At 36.5% G+C, this 19,246-nt stretch overlaps 3 protein-coding genes across 4 annotated transcripts; 2 read left to right on the top strand and 1 right to left on the bottom strand.

The window, feature by feature from the left end:
- Positions 1 to 1,359: 1,359 nt before the first annotated feature.
- LOC141597181 (large ribosomal subunit protein bL35c) lies at positions 1,360 to 4,235 on the top strand. The gene is made up of 3 exons (XM_074417553.1): positions 1,360 to 1,762; positions 2,137 to 2,253; positions 4,001 to 4,235. Exons 1-3 carry the CDS (start codon positions 1,475 to 1,477, stop codon positions 4,073 to 4,075), a joined length of 480 nt encoding a protein of 159 aa, XP_074273654.1. The 5' UTR covers positions 1,360 to 1,474; the 3' UTR covers positions 4,076 to 4,235.
- A 2,438-nt stretch (positions 4,236 to 6,673) lies between these two features.
- On the top strand, positions 6,674 to 12,701 carry LOC141597179 (uncharacterized). The gene is made up of 6 exons (XM_074417551.1): positions 6,674 to 7,118; positions 8,329 to 8,610; positions 8,752 to 8,925; positions 9,021 to 9,127; positions 10,729 to 11,024; positions 11,900 to 12,701. The coding sequence occupies exons 1-6, from the start codon at positions 6,993 to 6,995 to the stop codon at positions 12,463 to 12,465; spliced, it is 1,551 nt and encodes a 516-aa protein (XP_074273652.1). The 5' UTR covers positions 6,674 to 6,992; the 3' UTR covers positions 12,466 to 12,701.
- Positions 12,702 to 13,667: 966 nt separating this feature from the next.
- On the bottom strand, positions 13,668 to 17,013 carry LOC141595815 (uncharacterized). 2 transcript variants are annotated; one of them, XM_074415778.1, is made up of 4 exons: positions 16,870 to 17,013; positions 15,028 to 15,403; positions 14,417 to 14,647; positions 13,668 to 14,103 (listed from the first exon to the last, which is right to left on the bottom strand). In XM_074415778.1, the coding sequence occupies exons 2-4, from the start codon at positions 15,383 to 15,385 to the stop codon at positions 13,880 to 13,882; spliced, it is 813 nt and encodes a 270-aa protein (XP_074271879.1). In that variant the 5' UTR covers positions 15,386 to 15,403; positions 16,870 to 17,013; the 3' UTR covers positions 13,668 to 13,879. The 2 variants fall into 2 exon arrangements, with proteins under 2 accessions (XP_074271879.1, XP_074271880.1); XM_074415779.1 differs by lacking the exon at positions 16,870 to 17,013 and adding an exon at positions 15,973 to 16,578.
- Positions 17,014 to 19,246: the final 2,233 nt, after the last annotated feature.

The raw sequence follows: 19,246 nt of genomic DNA, 5'->3' as shown, positions 1-19,246 counted from the left end.
CCGCCTCTACCGAGGTGGAGGTCGTTGACATTGTCGATGGAGAGGATTCCGATCTTTGAGGATCTCCGCTTAGGCGTAAGAGGAAAAGATCTACCCATGCCACCGATGCTTCGGCTTCCGTCGCTCATGTTAATGCCGGTAGCCGAGAAACGGGTCAACCGGCCAAGAAGAGCAAGCCCTCCGTGACATGGTCTAACTTGCGGCTCGTATTTAGCCGGCTCATTAGATATACCGATGACCAAGCTCTCTGGTATGTCCATGAACGTTGACGTGGACTCTTTGGTTGAATTTTTGTAGATCAACCCGCGCGATCTGTCCCAGTGCGAGCGGCGAGTTGAGAAGAGGCCTATGCGGACGGCGGGAAAAATGCCGACTCCGTACTCGCGTCGATATCCAACGACCCGCTCTCACGGCGGAGGGTACAAGGTGAGCAAGAGGATTGGGATTTGGTCCGCACAGTCGGCTCTCGTATTAGGGAGCAAGAAAAGGCCTTGGCCGAGACGGGACCGTTGATAGAGCAGCTGAGGCTCGATGTTGTTGCCGCAAAGGGGGTGGCCGGGAAGGCTAAGCTTGACCTCCTTGCCGCACAAGCGCGGGTCGAGGATATCTTTGACCTCGTTCAATATGTTGACTTGGTCAGCGGGCACAGAATATGCCCCATCACGTTTGTTCCTAGATTCGTTTTATTATTATTTTCAATACCAAATTATTGCATCTTATTTTAGTAGAATTAGAATCAAATTTAAACACCCCCAATTGGTTACTTTAGAGATAATTTCTACACACATTTGATTGACATTAATACCTTCCTTGTGGGTTCGACCCCTACTTACACTCGCTACTAGTTTGAGTTTGTAGTGGATAAAAATAATAATTTGAACTTAATAATTTACACTTCTTTGTGGGTCTTCCTTCACTAGCCCTGGCACGATCCACCCCATATCCCCGGACCGGTTCTGGTTCTGCCTAGCCAAGCCCGGCCCGAACGTTTGACCACTCCACAATAGTCCTACTTAGGGGTGGTCAACAGTGCGTGTCGGCCGGGTCCGGGCTAGGTCGGGGGCGGGCCGGGTCAGGTTTTGGGAGACTCGGAACCGGCACGGGTAAGGGGTGGGACGGGTCGGGTTGAGGCGGGCCGGGTTAGAAGTGACCCGTGAGGCGGGTTTATGGGCGGGTCTAGGACGGGTCCAGGGCGGGTCCAGGTTTGACATTTGGGGACCCGTAACCGGCCCGGATATATGGCGGGTCAGGCCGGGTCTGGGTCCGGCAGGTCGGTTTCATCAGCGGGTCACGGGCGGGCCGGGTCCGGGTTAGTAAGGCCGACCCGCAATGTTGACCACCCCTAGTCCTACTCAACACATCCCAACAATATCTTCGTAACATCATATCCTCACACTACTTACTATTTTATCTTCAAAATCAACTCCTGCAACTCTTCTTCCCCTCCAAAAGCTTATACTTGAGGGTCACAGAAATGGCGATGTCATCAGTGTTATCATTCAATTCAACACTAGTAAGGCCTAAAACACTCCCGCCTTCCACACCTCGTAGTATTTCATCCCATGGCATTTCTGTTGCGCATTTCAACAAACATGTTATGAGCACTGTTAGTCTCAGCTCTTCCTTCAGCATTTCTTCTTCTTTTTTGCAACCAATTCTTCTTCACAAGAGAATTTCAACCGTTGATTCAAGTTCGTCATCATCTTCTCCTTCAAAATTCACGATTTTTGCTGCTAAAGGGTATAAGATGAAGACCCACAAGGTTATTTCTTTCTCATTATGTCTAATGATGTTGTAATTATGATTTGTGGTTGAATTGAACTAATGGGTTTGTGAGAATGTGATTAAACATGGACTGCTTTGGTGGGTTTTGAATTATAATGGTTTTTCTATTGTGCAATTGCGCCACTGACAAATACTTGTGTAAAACCGTCTTAAAGCGCACTTGTTAGTAACTTCTATACGGTATGTTATGGGTTATGTTAATTGGATATAGAAGTGTGACTAGTTAGGTGGGTTTTGAATTATTATGGTTTTTCTTTTGAAATAAGAAGCAATTTCCTTGGGGGTTGATTAACTTATGTCATTGGGTAATGGTAATTTTGGTTAACTGTTGGTAAATTGGAGTTCTTGCAGGCCTCAGCAAAGAGATTTAGGGTGACTGGCAAAGGTAAGATTGTGAGAAGGAGAGCTGGAAAGCAGCATCTTCTTGCAAAGAAGACCACCAAGCGAAAATTACGCCTTTCTAAAACGGTATAATTCTTAACTTTTGCTTGACTTAAAATATATTGTTTAGTTTGACATCGAGTTTTTGCTCTGCTGGGTGTATAGTAAATAATAACAATAACATTACCAAAGAATAATGAGTCGTTGTCGTGTAACATTACCGTTTTCGTGTTCTTTTGTCAAATGTAGTTATCAATTTAGAAATTTTGAGTGATTGGGTGGTTCCTAACTTCACATTATGTTGATTTCTAGGGGTAACTGTTCTTTCAGTACCCAAATTAGCTTAACGTTCTGATCATAGTTTCATTTGGTGTCTCACTCAAGTCGCATTCTGCGCATCTGTATTGCATTAGTTATGCCTTGCACAGTTGGAAGGACTGTTTCCATTAACTATGTGTCTTATCTAGCCAAAGTGTTGTTACATTTCATGACACAATTATCACTGAGGGTCACTTGAAAACTATTAACTACCTCTATAATTTTAGTGTGATTAGATTCCATACATTGGACCTCTCGAATTATTCCACGTGTGAGAGCCATTGAGGCACGGGGGAAATGCTGTAAAACAGATGGAAAGACTAGCAGCATCCTGTCTGTTGACATGAATGCTAGATTGTTTTGTAAATGGCTAGTCATCGGAAGACAGGAAGTAATCTCTTGAGATTGCGCCCTAGTAATGTCATGGACTCATGGTAGCGTTTTTTAAAGATAGGGAAAGAAGGCTTGGCTTACTATTAGGCGAGAGCTAGCATATTTAAGTTTATTTACTGCATAGCAGTAGCGAGACTCGAGCGTGTTTGAATAATAGGAGTACATCTCCCAACTTTTTTTGGATCAATTGAGAAAACATATGCTATAGTGAAGAGCATATAGGGTCACCTTGAGGAATTTGGTGATGAGTTAAGATTCGCCTGTATTATGGTATGCACAATGGACATTTCTGATACAACTATACAAGAGTTAATCAAATAGTGAAGAAACAAAAGTTTGCTCCTTTTGTGACAAGTTAGATGCCTAATTGTCAATCTGTAACGAGTGAAGACTACCACTTCGGTTTTTTCTATTTGTATGCGAGGTCGACAAATTTGAGAATTTGGGTTAAGGTCCTGCTTTTCCTCAAGATATATTGAATCCAAGCAAGCAGCGTGATGATATTTCCCCTTCTATTTTTCCTTTCTAAATTCTAAACTTTATAGCTGTTATAACAGAAGCAAGAAAGACAAATAAAGAACAATAAAGAAGCAACGCGCAGATTTACGTGGTTCACTAACGAACGGTGTGTTAGCTACGTCCATAGGGCAGAAGGGAGAGAGTTTTATTAATGTGTGAGGAGTTTTCAGATTACAGATTTAGACAGTATGATAAGCATGATGGCTTAGAGAGTTTATATAATACTCTTTAAGACCTAATAGCTTGATAGGATGGAATGGTTTAGAGGGAAAGGAAAGAACAATTTCGTTTGTTTGGTTACTAAGTTAAGGGGGAGTAAAATTTATAGTGGGGAGGGAAATCGCTTATAATCGTTGAAAATCATAGTTGCTGCATCATCTTACATCATCTTCCTCTACTTTGCATCGTTTTTGTTTCTCCTTGTTGAAGTGTCTCGCAACAGTAAATGTCAGGTTATGTATTCTGCCCTTCTAACCTTAAGTATCATGTCAAACACTAGTATGGCCCCAAAAATGGAGGTTTGAAGTTACATAGTTCATGATAATCTTTTTATGTACCATCATTGTTGATTTTGACTGTTTCTATTCTACGAACTTATAAATAGGTCCAAGTCAACCGAAGTGATTACGACAATGTCATTGGGGCTTTGCCGTACCTGAAAGTGAACCGAAATGTATAAAACTGGAGCTACAGCTCAGTTTGAATCATGTACAACTACCTTGTAATTCTATCTTTTGTAACTAACTCTTGAGTTATACTCCCGTAATTCCGTATTCAAAAGCTAGCAAGCTTGTTTTAGTTCTAGCTAATCATCTGCAATCAAGATTTGCTATTGTTTATTTCCTTGTGTACCTTTAGATTACTGTTGGAGCTAAATGATCATTCTTTTGAGTTGATTTTACAGCATTCTCCCTCGGGTGCATCAGGTTTTTTTGCGTTAATATTTTTTTTTTTACTGAAATTTAAATGTAAAAAACCGGTTGAGACGTATAGCATACTTTACAAGGAAATTTTGCTATAACTTCGGCTTGTTACACAACATATCTAACAGTGCATTTCCAGTTGCACCTTAGATACTTAAATGGTAAATCATAATTGATAATCACAACTTAATCGGTAACCAAATAACCAATTTATCAAATCTGGGTTGTTTAGTTAAGTTGTACTCGTAGTAAGGAGATTTTGAGAAAACAAGGTTAATTGAATAGGACCCTACTACATAAGTACATATATAAGACTAGTTTCCGATAATAATATTATCTCGTGTTAATATATATACGAAAAGAAAATTATTTGGTGCCTAGTTGTACCACAACACGACATGGCTAATTTCACGGTTTCTTGAGTTTTCTCATTTGGTGCACAAATTAATGAACGCACTATCTTATGGATGAAATTGAGTAGTATTACTTTCATCTTCAAAAATGAAAAAGTATACTCTTATCAATTCAAATCATGAAATATTTTTTAAAAAAAAAAAAAAAAACTTCTAAAAATGACGCAGAATCTGGAGAACAAGTGTTTCAATTGATCCAACATTCCAAGTAGTTCCAACCAAGCTAGCCCCAAAACGGACACGACACGGACACGTAATACGGTATCCCGTGAAATTTAGGACACGAGACACGTTATTTAAATTTAAAAAAATATACAGTATATTTTATAGTTATATGTGTGATTTTATTTTTGAAAAAGTATTTGATATTAAATTTAAATACGTGAATGTAAAACTTGACTTTGATTATAACTCATTCTTATTTTCAAAACCAAAACTCAACTTATAATCAATCTATTTTGACTTTTCATTACTCGTCTAAAGAAAAGCATTTGCCCCAACTCAACTTATTTCCCCACCAAATTCAACCATAAAACAATTCACACCATTTACCTTAAATTCAACTTAATTCCGTTTGAAGGTGTGTCCAAAATGTGTCCAAGTACCACGGACACGGGTCCAAATACAATGGACATGGGTCGGACACGTGCCCAAATAAACGATAAAAGTTAGACACGACTTTATAGGTGTCCGACACAGAAAGGCCGATTAGGAGAAGTGTCCATGCTACCTAAGTTCCAACCAATGATAGAATCATCACAAAATCTCATTATAAACGGCACATATCCGTCTATAACTAAAGACGGGTCAAATACAATACCACATTCCTAATAGGACGAGCAACAAGTGGGGGTGGTGGGGGCTAAAAATGTCACCACTTTTAAGCTATTTGACCCGTCTTCAGTTATAGATGGATATATCCGTCTATAGCAAGACTATCTGTAGAATCATTGACAAGTATGACAACTAAAACTCAGGTCCCATACATTATCCATAACTAATACTCAAACCCCCAAAATACCCTTATCATACCAAACACAAATTGTACAATACCTAACATTACAAGGGCATTTTTGTCTTTAAATCCATGCCACCTTACCGTTACCTGTAGACCTGACAAAACTTACCCGATTCGAATAACCCGATCCACACCTAAATAGAGCACCCGAATTTAATCCTGGACCTAAATTAACTCGACCCTATCCAACTCGACTCGAATATTTATTATCGAATACTGATCGTTGTCTCCAAATAATTTGACATTACCTTCTTTACCGGTCTTCAAACCACTAACCTAGTATTTTTGGTTTTGAGACTTGGGTTACCCTCTCTAAAAAAACACTCTCTAAAAACCTAGCCTCCATTATTATTCGGGGGCTTCCATCGATGGTAAGCCCCACAAAAACTTTCTTAAACAACTAATATTATGCAGATCTATCTTATTTTCAATAATAGTCTCCCTTTTGGTGAGATCTGTTGTTCCGTCCCTTCTTTCGGGGTTTTTCCATTTTTTCGTGGGATTGTTATCAATATAATAAGTTTTAATCGACGGGGAGATTATCAGATTTGTTTCGTGGATGAATACATCAAGACGGCTACACTGTTTCCCTCCATCAAGAATGATGCAAAGACATCGATTATTCATAGATTCAAGAAATTATCTGATTTTGGAGCGGTATACCATTCAGAGTATTTAGATAGTTATTTTGAATGTATTTTTTACGTTAGCAATCTTGATTTTCCTTTGTCTATTTGTTATCTTCATTGTAACCTACGCTTAGTTGATTATTAATGAGATGACAATTTCAAAAAAAAAAATAATAATTTGACATTAACCCACCTGAAAATTAGCCGAAGCCTGTGATGGTCAACCCAACTCGGTCAATCTCTTTTGCAAATCCGAATTGATTCGATCAGAACCGACGAGGTTGACCCGTTTGCAAGGTAAGTGTCTAACGCGTGCCAAATCCAAATATTACCCGTACAACTACCTGAAATCCCCAATTATTTGTCTTTCAAGTTTCAACAAACCAATCCCCAATTACTTCATTACTCCGTATAATTATACAATAAATAAATTCTAGGGTTTTGAGAAAAATCCCCAAAATAACTCCTCCAATCTCAGTAATCCCTCTCACTAGCTAACACAATTTTCAATCAATTTGATTCACAGAAATCGCCGGAAACCAACCTAATTGCAGAACCCTGATTTTCGATTCGTCAATTATTTTCGGAATTTCTGACATTTTTTATATATATAATGGTTAAGTTTGCGATTTCCGAGGATGGTGAACAGCCTCCAGTGAAGTTGGAGATTGAGGATTCATTAGATGATGAACATGGTCCATTTTTGAAAAAGCAGAAACAATTTCAAGCTCATGATCAGGTCATTTAACTTAATTTTCTTGTTTAATGTTTTCATTTACAGTATTATATTTGGATGAATGTTAATTGAATAAATTAGTACTTTAAAGTATTGAAGAATTTATATGCTGTTTGTGATGAAATATATGGTGGATTTTCGTCGAATGCACAAATGGACAAAGTTGGTGTATTGTACAAAGAATAGTATTATTCATGATTGTGTTGTTAGCTACTCCTTTGATGACACATTTGCCCTTTGTGACGAACCGACTGCCAATGAATGCAATGATAGTCTATTGTTTTGGATGTTCCTACTGTAATGTTGCTGAATTGGTAGATTGAATTAAGACTGATGTTGTCGTGCCCTTGTGATCAGCTAATCTAACAGTAGTTGTCATCTTTTTGGTGATGAATCAATTGCCTTATGCGGTAATCAGTCGGATACAGTGAGCTGATACAATGACTATAATTGCCTTTTTGTCGAGTTTATTGCATTCCCTAAGTTTGATAACACAGTTAGCAGTTTTACAACTACAGTATACTGTGGGAGTGTTGAGGGTTGCGGAACCAGGGACGAAGCTAGGACGAAAAAGTAAGGGGGCCGGTTTATAAGCATACGAAGTCACTTCTTTATATAACTTTTAGCATGGTCTAATAACATGTACCTTTATATACTTCGTAATAAATTTTATTATAAGCGTATAATTATAAATTGCTTCTTTCGATATAATCACAAAGGTTACACACAAGTTTTTGTTTTTCCGTAGATACCAAGCTTTATTTATTGTTGAAACTTAGTGACGCAAAGATTGTTGAAACTTTTTATCAAACTTTCATTAGGTGGCGCAAAATCCTAGACTCCCTACACCAAAGCTAAAAACAAACCACAGTTGCCATCTTTACCAAGTTATAGCTGGTGATAAATTTACCAACGAGAAATATGTATATCCTGTATTCAAAGCAGCCCGAGCCATGGCCCATCCGGCCCAGGCTATGCTTCGTCACTGTGCGGAACATTGTGCTTTTTAGGCTGAACCACAATCAGTATTCTTTTTATGGTTACTGGTTAGTCAGAATTGGTGAGCCCCTTGAAATTGTTTAACGGGTTTTACCCACATAACCTAGGATTGGCTTAGATTTATCTGAAAAACCGAGTTTTACTTACTACGTTTCTCTTCGTCTATTATTGAGAAGCATTTTGATTGAAGTACTGTTGCATTGATGATATGCAGTTTAATGCTGGAAATAATTTGTTTCCTGCTCAACCTTCACAATATAATCCACTTGATGAGCCTAGTCCATTGGGATTGCGGCTGCGGAAAAGCCCATCACTTCTTGAATTGATCCAAATGAGACTTTCTCAAGGAAAATCATCAACTCTTAAACCCACTACTTGTGATGATGTTAGTACTCGGGAGAAAACTAACACCAGGAACAGCGCTGCTTCTGCTGCTGCAGACAAGCTCAAAGCTTCAAATTTCCCAGCCTCTTTACTGCGGATAGGCGATTGGGAGGTAAATGAAATATGTTTCCTTTTCATTGAAACATTGTCAGTTTTTTTTTTCCCCCGCAAAGTACTGACTTGAGATGACTGTTAAAGTGTTATTGCTTTTTAATTAGAAAATATTCATGTTTTTTTTATTGCTTACTGGCAGTATACTTCTCAGCATGAAGGGGACTTGGTGGCTAAGTGTTACTTTGCTAAACATAAGCTAGTTTGGGAAGTTCTTGACGGAGGTCTCAAAAGCAAAATTGAAATACAATGGTCTGATATCATGGGATTGAAAGCAGATTTGCCAGAAGAAGCACCTGCAACCTTGATAGTAGTGGTATGCTGTTCCGTTTTTTTGTCTCTCAAAATCTGAATATTGGGTGTTGTGCTACACTTTTCTTTGAGGAGAAGTTTAACATTGTACTTGAACAGCTGGCACGCCAACCTCTTTTCTTTAGGGAGACAAACCCGCAGCCAAGGAAACATACATTGTGGCAGGCTACTACAGATTTTACTGATAATCAGGCTAGCTTACATCGGTAAGTCGTTGTGTGGGTACTATTTTGTTCTCTCTTACTTCATCCCATTTATATAGTCCCTGCTTGCTTTTTGGTCCGTCCAAAAGAATTGACCCCTTTCTTATATAGAAAAATAGAAAAATGAATTTCTTATACTATTTCCTAGCTAATGAAAAAGCAATGTGGTATCTTTACATTTAGATTTTTCAATCAGGGGGTAATACTGCTATTTCATCGAAATTTACCTCTAGTTAAGTGGGGACAAGGTAAATGAAATGAAGTATATAAGAGTCTTGTTTTATAGAATTTTCTACAGACGTGAGATAGAAATTGCTACCCGGGTCACACAGCAACATGTCCTTACCCATTTAATTTTGGTAGATGTGGATGGGTAGTTAAGATGTAGCATATCTGCATGTTGAATAAAATACATGATGCAAAGTGTTGCTGTTACGTACTGAAATGCCACAGTTGAATTGAGATGTTTCTGTTATATAACACCATATTGAAAAACAATGATAGTTTGACCGTAACAACCCATATTTCAAAATTACCAATACTTAACTGGTGCTTCATGACAAAATTTCAAATTATTTTTCTAAAAATGTTATCCGTATTGGCGGATTTGCCAATGGGTGCGTGTGTAATTGTGAAAAGAAGTCATAAGATAGAGAGCATATACTTTGAAGTACTAACTTTTGTACACACTATAAAAGAAGGTAGTGAATTACACTTGGTAAAGTTTCTGAATTTACGTCACATATATCTCAACACGTACCATTACATCTGCTGATAGTCTGATACCTCATCTTTGAGATGGTTTCTGCCATTGCAATCCATACTGCATATTCGCACCCTGATGAGATACGAGTATGTCCTATTTTAACAACCGTAAAAAACTATAACGAATACCGGTAACCCTGGTTGAATAATGAATGAGAATCTTTCTGCCGAGTGCAATACACTGGAGGTAGGTGCTATACTCATTCTATGATGCTTTCATAAAGGTGTTGGTGGCCTTGGAACTTGAACTCTCCATGCTTTCTAGTTGTTCCTTAAGCACCGATGTGACTCTAGGTTGTGTTGTGCCGCACATTTGTTGATCTAAAACCTGTGGTTCTAATGTTATGTAATCAGTTTCATAGAATTCCTTTGTACAAGGAGCTATTGTGTGTTAAAAAAGTTGTGCTAAAAGTGGGTAAATAGTTTCTGGTGGAAGGGGTATCTGACTTTGTACAACCATTGCAACCCAAGCTATCTGATGTTCAGTGTGCTGGGAAATGGAGTTTTGTTGAAGTGGCTTTTTCATTTCCTTTTTTTTATATGACTGGATAGTAACATTTGAATCTATTAGGCTTCCTGTTATTTACTTGCAAATGTCATTATCCAAAATGTTACTTTTGGCCAGTTTCCCTCCAAATAAAGGAAATATCAAGATCATCTCGTTCTTGTTTCCAGGATAATATCCAAGATTATCTCATTCTTGGTTTTCGAAAATTAAGAAACATTGTGAAGATAATCCGTCATCTCTGATTCTTGTTACTGAGGAATGTTTTCTAAAAGTATTGATGTGCTATCCATTGAAGCTTTAAATCAAATTTATTGCTTCTGTGACATTGCAGGAAACATTTACTTCAAGTTCCAAGTGGACTTTTAAACAAGCATTTTGAGAAATTGATTCAGTGTGATATGCGCCTTAATTTTTTGAGCCACCAAGCAGAAATAACTCTGGATTCTCCCTACTTTGAGTCTAAACCTACTGTTTTTGATCGAAGAGAAAGCAGTAAAGAAACTAGCGCCTCTATATTTGAAGATATTGCTACACCATCTATATCCCATTCCCAGTCTTCTTCTATATCAGTCAAACTAGAGGATGCTCTTCACATACTCTCTCGTGAGGCTACTTCTCCTATCTCAGGTATAGTTGGCGCGTATAGACATGTGTACAAATTATCTTTGTCTGATCTGATTTTTAATACTATTTTGACAAACTGTTTCCCTCTGCTACTAAATTCTATGATTATTATGGCTTTTTTTCATGGTTTCTTATACTCCCCTTTTCCTGGTCATCATTTGGGGTATTTTGTTCATTTTTTTACCTTCGTATGTTGGGAATGCTTTTAATGGTAATTGATCATCCGCGTACAATCATTGTCCATGTCTGTGATCCAATAACAATACCCACAAACTGTCCCCTTTTCTCACCTTGATCTCTGTGCCAAAACCAAAGGTAAACAAATGACCGGAACAGAGGGAGTATTTTTCCTTTTTTAATTGGGGGTAAAAATGACTGTTGTGGGTTGAGAGGGGGCGGGGGTGTAAAGTGAGGACATTTTTTAATACTTCGCATCAATTTTTTTTATCCTTTTTTCTTTTTTCCTTTGGGGGTGCTGTAAACCATTGGGTTTCTTCCGGGTAGAGGTCTTTATAAGGAGCTGCTTTAGGTATGCTGTAAACATTTGTTGTTACTTGTACAGTTGTATGGACTAAGTAAAAATGTAAAATTACTTTCTTTGGATGTTTTAACAATCTTAAATGGATAATTTGGATATCATTATTTGTGCCATTTTATTGAAGTTAAAGACTCACCATTCTTTTGTTTTTCGATTACGACCTAATAAAGAAACAGGAGTCACTAAATTAGATGCTGTTAATATATTGCAAAGTAAGTTATTCCATCACAATCCTGAACATAATTTATGGGAGCCCTTGACACTCTTGGGCCTGGAGTATTAGTGATGAAATTCCCCATTGTTTTTGAACTTCTAGTTGACGGCAAGTTCTCTATTTCAGTGACGCCTACAACTGAAGCAAGTACAAGCACTGAGGCAAAAAAAATGAAAAACTCAAAAAGCTTCGAGCAGCTAATAGTCCAAGGTATTCACCCGTCCATGTCAATGAACGACCTTGTGAATCACATCGAAAGTTGCATGACTTCCGAGAATCTGTCATTCACAGAAGATGAATCTGAATCTCTGAAGATCCTGGAGGATATCTCCCAGCACTTGCTGGGTGACTTCCAGTTCACCTCGTCTTCTGATGAGAAGTCACTCATGTCAAGAGTCAACTCCCTCTGTTCTCTCATTCAGAAAGATGGCCCTCCTGCGCAAAGCTTTCAAGTATTAGAAGGAAAAGATGCAACAACTTCTCATGAACTTGAGACAACCGATCTAAGTGACGGTAAACCCAATACAGGTGCCCTTGAAGGTGGTAACAAAGATGTATCTGGGTGCAAGCGGGTCCCCAGCATGGCAAGGATTGATTCCTTTGGGGACTTGCTACTACAACTCCCTCGAATTGCGTCCCTTCCTAAATTCTTGTTCGACATTTCTGAGGACGGCGATAATCAAGCCCGGTAGACAAGATAACTAGTACATTTCTTGTTCATTGTGTCGGTAAATTGTTGGGATTCAGAAATTTGGTTTGATGATGAATCCAAGTGCACAACTGTACAAAAGAGAATTATTAGGTTTAGGTTTGAAATTATTACAGCTTATTTTTCATTTTTTTTTTGTGAAATGTTGAGTTGTTGATGACTGGTATCTTCTAAACATTTCCTACAAGTGATAATGTGTATTTATTAATTTTTTTTTTCAGTATATTGATTTCGAGCCTATCACGTACACTCGGAGGTTTACCTAGTGCACGCCTAAAGTAACGGCGGTAGATTCCCTAGACTTAAAAAAGAATCATCTTTTCTCACAAGAAAGACGCATTTCATGTTGCCCAATTTCCTTGGTTTTCTGATAAGATTTTGAGATATTAGTATTTCGTGTATCCTAATCTTGTTTACTCATGGCTGTTTTAATTAGAGGTAAACAAATTATTTAGATAAGAGAAATATTTCCTTGTGAGATGTCGGCGAGATTTGAGGGTATATTGATTTTCTGATAAGATTTTTAGCGGAAAGATGAATTGCGAGGAAAAAAAATACTCCCTCCTATTCTAAATAGCTTTCCCTATTTCTTTTTTCGTCTATTCACAATACTCTCCCTATTTCCTTATTTGGCAAACTTTTATACTTATTTTAATCACCCAACCCCACAACAATACCCCACAATACTCATACTTTATTTTATTTTAATCACCTTACCCCACAACAATACTTATTTTAATCACACAATACCTTCCCTCTCTCCAATCTTCTACCCCACTACAATATTTTATCATATAATACTCCCCTCCCTTAATTCTCGTGTCCTCCATAAAAGAGGAGACTTATTAAGAAATAGGAGGGAGTAACTCTTTTTAAAATTAAAAGTTAAGATGTCACAAGAACGTAGAAGTCTCCATCACTTATTACTGAATAGGGTCTGAATCCAAATGATTTGAAGTGGCCAAAACTCAACCCAACCAAACAAATAGAAGTATGTAATACTGGGATCCACTCCTAACCCATTTAGGTCGGGTTTTAGCGCCGTTGTTACCCAATAACACACTCAAACCGGGTAAAAGGAGGTCCATTTTCAAACTCAAAAGGCAATTGAAAGATACTGTGTATCAAATTAACATCCCAAAAAACGAATTTCGAAAATGTTAAAGAAGCAAATGGAATAACTCATCAACAAACCGCGAAGTAGCGAGATTAGCAGTAAACAAAATAGTTTTGTTATAACCTTCTTCCCAATCATTTTTTGTGAATCGGACGGTAGAAAATCTCCGTTGTTTAGAAGCAGGAATTAACCAAAAACAAAATCTAAAAGTATCATTTCATTTTATGCACATTTTGAACAAACTAACCCTATACTGCTTCATTGACAAAATCGGCTAAAATCACATTAAACTTTCACAGAACACACAAATAAGATCTCCTTGATCATCTGAAAGTTCAGCTTTATCAAGGCAACTAACATGAAATGCATGCCCACAAGGAAGCATTGCCACTACAGGAAGCGTCGAGAACTCTGTCTCATTGACATCTTCACTTGATGCACTTCCGAGATCTAACTCGCAAAAACAGCAGGCCTGTCCTATTCTATATTCCGGTTCATCAAAGCCTGCAGTCAAGTTAGACGTTTTTAGACAAGTAGACCTACGGAATGTTACACAACCTCGAGTATAGTATTTGTTAAGTTCTAAAATGAATTTAGTGTTTGTTAAGTTCAAGTAAACCCCACAAGCGATAATGTAGCGTACTAGTCATGTTAATCTTACAGACTTCAACTCACACCCCCACATACATTTTCTCAAGTGCAAAAAAGTGAAAGTCGAATTGAAAGATTTGTGAACCAAGCTAAATGTAATTTGGCAGTTTGCTAAGCAAAATGTAAGATAAAATTATAAGGAACGACTAAAAGACAAGAGCCATACCATCCCATGTTATATGATGTTCATAACTATCGTCGTCAGAAAATTGATCTTCTAGCTCCTTTACTGGAATCTGCTTGGAAACTGCGGGCTTTTTACGAGGTGTCAGATCAGCTTTCTTTCTCCATATTTGACGTGGGGTCGCAGTCTTCACTGTTGTAGTGTTGTTAGGTGGTATTGCAGGAACTTTTCTGATCTTTGGAGTTCGACTTGTTTGCGCAATTTCCTGTACATCTGCGGGCACAAAATCAGACCTATATAAATCAGCTTATGATATCATGGGACAACAGTGACAAGTCAAATAGTTTTAACAATTTTGGAATCGACGCCATCAAAGCCAACATTCCTTAATGAGACTCCATGTTGAAGTTCTACGTACAGTATGTTTTTCGTCAGAGAATGATAATGTAAAAACAAAAAATCTACAACTTCCATCAACAACATTAGTCGGTGTCTAATGGCTCCCACAAATTGCGGGGGTAACTCTTCTATGTTATTGACATTGGAAGACGGCTACTTATAAAAAGGAGCACAAACAGTTATGGGAAATATTGTATTTTACTTTATTTTATTAAGAATCCAACCAAATTAAGCACCAGCTTTTCAAGCAATACCTCCTTCTGTTTCCTGTGAGCTAGGTGCTTCGTGCTGCAATGCTGCAGAATTATCAGCAGAAACAGTCACAGGTTTTTTGGGTTTTTTCTTAAGAGCATCAGGCCTGAGTTGAGGGGAAGATTTTGCTCTTGCAACACTAGGAAGAACATCTGGTCCAACTTTCTTGGGTTTATTTACATGAGCATTACTCTTGCTAGGCTTCACTGATGTTCTTTTCTTACCAAACCTTGATGATTCATGTGGCCCTTGTTGGTACTGGCAGGCACAACATTTCCTTGAAGATGATGCTCGAGATCGTGTTGATCGATCACCACCAGTGACACCAACATCATTAGAGTTCCCAGCTGTCTTGGACATGGTATTTCAAAATCTTGCCTGTCATTGAGAAAAAGTAAATAATCTGATCGGAGATCTCTTGACAGACAAAAATCAGGACTTTGGAAAGGAATTGTTCGCACGCAACATAATCACTAATCAACAACTACACATAGAAGTAAATAGCCAATTAATCAGATGAGACAGGATATTTTAGGGATTAACCCTGCAAAACAGGGGAAAAAAACACTGGCAAAATCGATAGCCAAAACACAAGCATTGGCGTACACCATTCCAGAAACCAAAATAGTTTAAGAATACAAAAGTAAACCGTAATATAATTAAAATCGCCGTCAAGTTACTAAATTATACTCCCTCCGTCCCGGTCATTTGTTGTCCTTTGGTTTTGGCACAAAGACCAAGGAAAGAGCGTGAATGACAAGTGGAATAAATTGAGTGTGAATGATCAAATTCCTCATCAAGTTCATTCTTAAAATAGAAAGGACAACAAATGACTGAGACACCCCAAAATAGAAAAGGACAACAAATGACCGGGACAGAGGGAGTACTATATAGAAAAGATTGTGTAAAGCAGGTACAAGGCCATACACGAAATACAACTACATTACCTCAAGTAATGTAGTAAGATAAAAATCTCGAATGTAAGTCGACTTGCAACAGCCGCACAACCACACATTAACCAAGACAATCCTCCTCTTGAACACCAACTACAAAGAGAACCGTGTATCCGAAAGTAAGACGAACAAGATAAGCTCTCTCTTCATATGTTATGCGCTAATGTGCCTTTTTTTTTTGACAAGACTTGAAATTGTCTCTTCTTATTTAGGTAAAGACTAATCCTCTACTTGTATATAAATAGTATAATAATCTAGAAATTTTATTACTTGCAGTGCAAGGTCAATGCATCCGTGGAACCCAAGCAATTAATTTGGTCATTTTATAACCTTAATTGGAAAAACTAACCTAATATCATTTCCATTCTCTCTCAATCTAATAGCATTATATAATCTAACTAATTATGGAGTACAAATGATCAATTTTAATCAAACATCAAGGAACTAACAAAACAATTAGTCTTATGTAACGCAATTTTACACAAAGATTATGTAAAACGAATCCAAATCAAAAGAAAACCGCGTACACTTAGTAAGGCCGTCTTACACAAGTTTTATGCATAACAAATTGCCAATGTTGGGGTTAATATCAATAAAGATTTGCCCCCAAGAAAACGCAAAAAAAAAAAAAAAAAAAAAAAAAAAAATGAAATTGACAAATGCAAGTGCATAAAATAATCATAAATTACCCATCAGTAATTAATGATCAAAGTCGACAAAAGTACCCAGAAACGAAATTATCATCAATGATCGAAATGAAAAGTACCCATATAATTATTAATGAAATTGATGTTCAATCATGAATCAATAAATAAAAATAACATAAATTATTGTATAAAGATTGCAACTTTATGGTAAAAAAAAGTAATACATTATGATTAAAAAAATTACCTGAATAAATAAGAGACGATTGAGATTGTTGAATAAAGGGTTTAAGAAAGAAAAAGGGAGGCGTAGATGAAGAAGAAGAAAGTAGGAAAGGAAGAGTACGAAAGTTTGGCCTTTGAAAATAAAGGTTGTGTTTTTATGGCCCTTTTAAAGGTATCGGCTTGGTCGGTTTATGTGCTCTTTTGCATTGCTTTACTTTTTTATAGACATATAAGTTTTTGTGTAACTTAAGGTAATTATTAAATTTGTGATTTTTTTGGGTGAGTAATGATTAAATTTGTGATGATGGACTAGTTTAAACATTGACTGTTTGATGATAGTCGGGATACGGATTTTGATATAAAGTATCATACATTAAAACGATTATATATAATAACAATAATATATGATAACAGTAGCTGTATTAGTCGACTATTTTATAATCTTCTGAATATATCTTTGATTTTTCTTATTTCTTACTATAAAAGGAGTGTTTTTTTATGAAGATGATGCTCCATTGTTTTTGTATATTTGGCATGTGTTGAACTAGACAACACATTATGTAAGGATCTTCAATTATTCTAATAAAGTTTCTCAATTTTCTTCTTTGATCGAAGGAAGCTTGAGTGAACGGAAAAAATAACACCAATTTATTGTTAAGGATACCAATAAATGAAGATATGTTTTCTTTACTTTTATATTGAAAATCCCTCGCAACACAGCATTTGCAAATTGCAAAGGAACTTCCGTCGTGAAATTTCGTTGCCATATTTCCTCGCAATGAGAGATTATGCAAGGAATTTTGCAAGTGAAAATCCGTTGCGAATCTTGATCTGGCAAGGAAATTTGCAAGGGATTTTCCGTTGCAAAAAGCTGTAACATTGGGCAGCTTCATCCAATTTTTGCCTCTTCCCATTTGCTTAAAATTTTATTCAAACCTGCAAAACACATGTTTGCAACGGAATAATGATCCCTCGCAATGAGTCCTTGGCAAATCCCATGTTTTTTTGTAATACAAAATACAAAGCGTCTTGCTTGTGACGGGCTAATCCCGTCACAAGCTGAAGATCTCTCACAAAAAAGGAGAGGAGACAAGGTGGGGCATCCCCCTTGTGCTTCCCACTCAGCTTTCAATGGGTATTTTGTGAGAGGAAATGGTATCCGTCACAAGCTTGTGACGGATATCGTCCGTCTTCAATGAGATTTTGTGTACAAAATAACAGTTTTGAGATTTAGTTGAAAATAATGAAGATTAGGCTAATAATGTCATGCGTATGGTCGTGAAATGAAAAATTACGTAGCCTAATTTATGATAATGAAAATACCATACTTGTCAAAATGAATAATTAAATATCAATCAATACTATATATTAATTCCAGAAATTAATGGACTTCAATGTAATTAAAGAAAGTTATACAAATTAATTATATTATATAGTTTTAAATCAATAGCACCGTGTGATGGACCCGATTAAGGGATCTCAATGCAAATATTATATAGTTTGGGTTAAAATTAAATTATATAGAAGTTTGATAATTTTCCTAAACATTTGTAAGAGAATAAAACATGGTCAATTTCCTTAAAATAAAATAATTAATTAAGATGGTCAATTTCCTTAAAATAAAATAATTAATTAAGATGATCAATTTCAATGCAAATATTATATAGTTTGGGTTAAAATTAAATTATATAGAAGCTTGATAATTTTCCTAAACATTTGTAAGAGAATAAAACATGGTCAATTTCCTTAAAATAAAATACTCCCTCCTATTCACTATATTCTTCCCCTTTACTTTTTACCCAAGAAATAAGGAAATCAATTTGGACCACACAAATCACACTACCCCACATGCCATTGAATTTGGACCACACAAATCAACCCAAAAAAGGAAATAGGGAAGAAAACTCGAATAACCGAATATGGAAATAGGGAAGAAAACCCTGAATAGGAGGGAGTAATTAATTAAGATTGTCAATTTTCTTAAAATAAAATAATTAATTAAGATGATCAATTTCAAGAAGACTAATAAAACTAAGAAGATGCTTGGTAATTTTCCTAAATATTTATAAAAGACTAGAAGATAGTCAATTTCCTTAAAATAAAATAATTAATTAGTATAAACATGCACACGTATGGTATTAATTATTATCATCATAAAATTATATATTAAATTTAAAATCTATGCAATTTAATTAAACTTGGTAGTTTATTAGATGTATAGAGATGTTAATTATTTAACATACAAAAATATAATATAAGTAGGTTATAAATAATTCAAGTTAGATTCCATAATATAATATTGCATAATTCTTTCGATTTGAATGCATATATGTAAATATGTAATATATTTATATAAATATATAATCCTCTTAAAATTGCATGCCTAAGTAGTAAACGTA

The sequence above is a fragment of the Silene latifolia genome, chromosome 8 (genome assembly GCF_048544455.1).
Source record: "Silene latifolia isolate original U9 population chromosome 8, ASM4854445v1, whole genome shotgun sequence".
NCBI lineage: Eukaryota > Viridiplantae > Streptophyta > Magnoliopsida > Caryophyllales > Caryophyllaceae > Silene > Silene latifolia.
The sequence above is the reverse complement of the archived record's forward strand: the minus strand, read 5'-3'. Positions and strand labels throughout refer to the sequence as shown.

What these genes read in the sequence shown, in the direction of transcription:
- LOC141597181 (XM_074417553.1), top strand. Translation starts at nt 1,475, where the DNA reads ATGGCGATGTCATCAGTGTTATCATTCAATTCAACACTAGTAAGGCCT. An exon ending in ATAAGATGAAGACCCACAAG is followed by an intron (nt 1,763 to 2,136) that starts GTTATTTCTTTC and finishes GAGTTCTTGCAG; the next exon opens with GCCTCAGCAAAGAGATTTAG. An exon ending in AATTACGCCTTTCTAAAACG is followed by an intron (nt 2,254 to 4,000) that starts GTATAATTCTTA and finishes ACTTATAAATAG; the next exon opens with GTCCAAGTCAACCGAAGTGA.
- LOC141597179 (XM_074417551.1), top strand. Translation starts at nt 6,993, where the DNA reads ATGGTTAAGTTTGCGATTTCCGAGGATGGTGAACAGCCTCCAGTGAAG. An exon ending in AATTTCAAGCTCATGATCAG is followed by an intron (nt 7,119 to 8,328) that starts GTCATTTAACTT and finishes GATGATATGCAG; the next exon opens with TTTAATGCTGGAAATAATTT. An exon ending in AATCAGGCTAGCTTACATCG is followed by an intron (nt 9,128 to 10,728) that starts GTAAGTCGTTGT and finishes GTGACATTGCAG; the next exon opens with GAAACATTTACTTCAAGTTC.
- LOC141595815 (XM_074415778.1), bottom strand. Translation starts at nt 15,385, where the DNA reads ATGTCCAAGACAGCTGGGAACTCTAATGATGTTGGTGTCACTGGTGGT. An exon ending in CTCACAGGAAACAGAAGGAG is followed by an intron (nt 14,648 to 15,027) that starts GTATTGCTTGAA and finishes TTGTGCCCGCAG; the next exon opens with ATGTACAGGAAATTGCGCAA. An exon ending in ACATCATATAACATGGGATG is followed by an intron (nt 14,104 to 14,416) that starts GTATGGCTCTTG and finishes ACTTGACTGCAG; the next exon opens with GCTTTGATGAACCGGAATAT.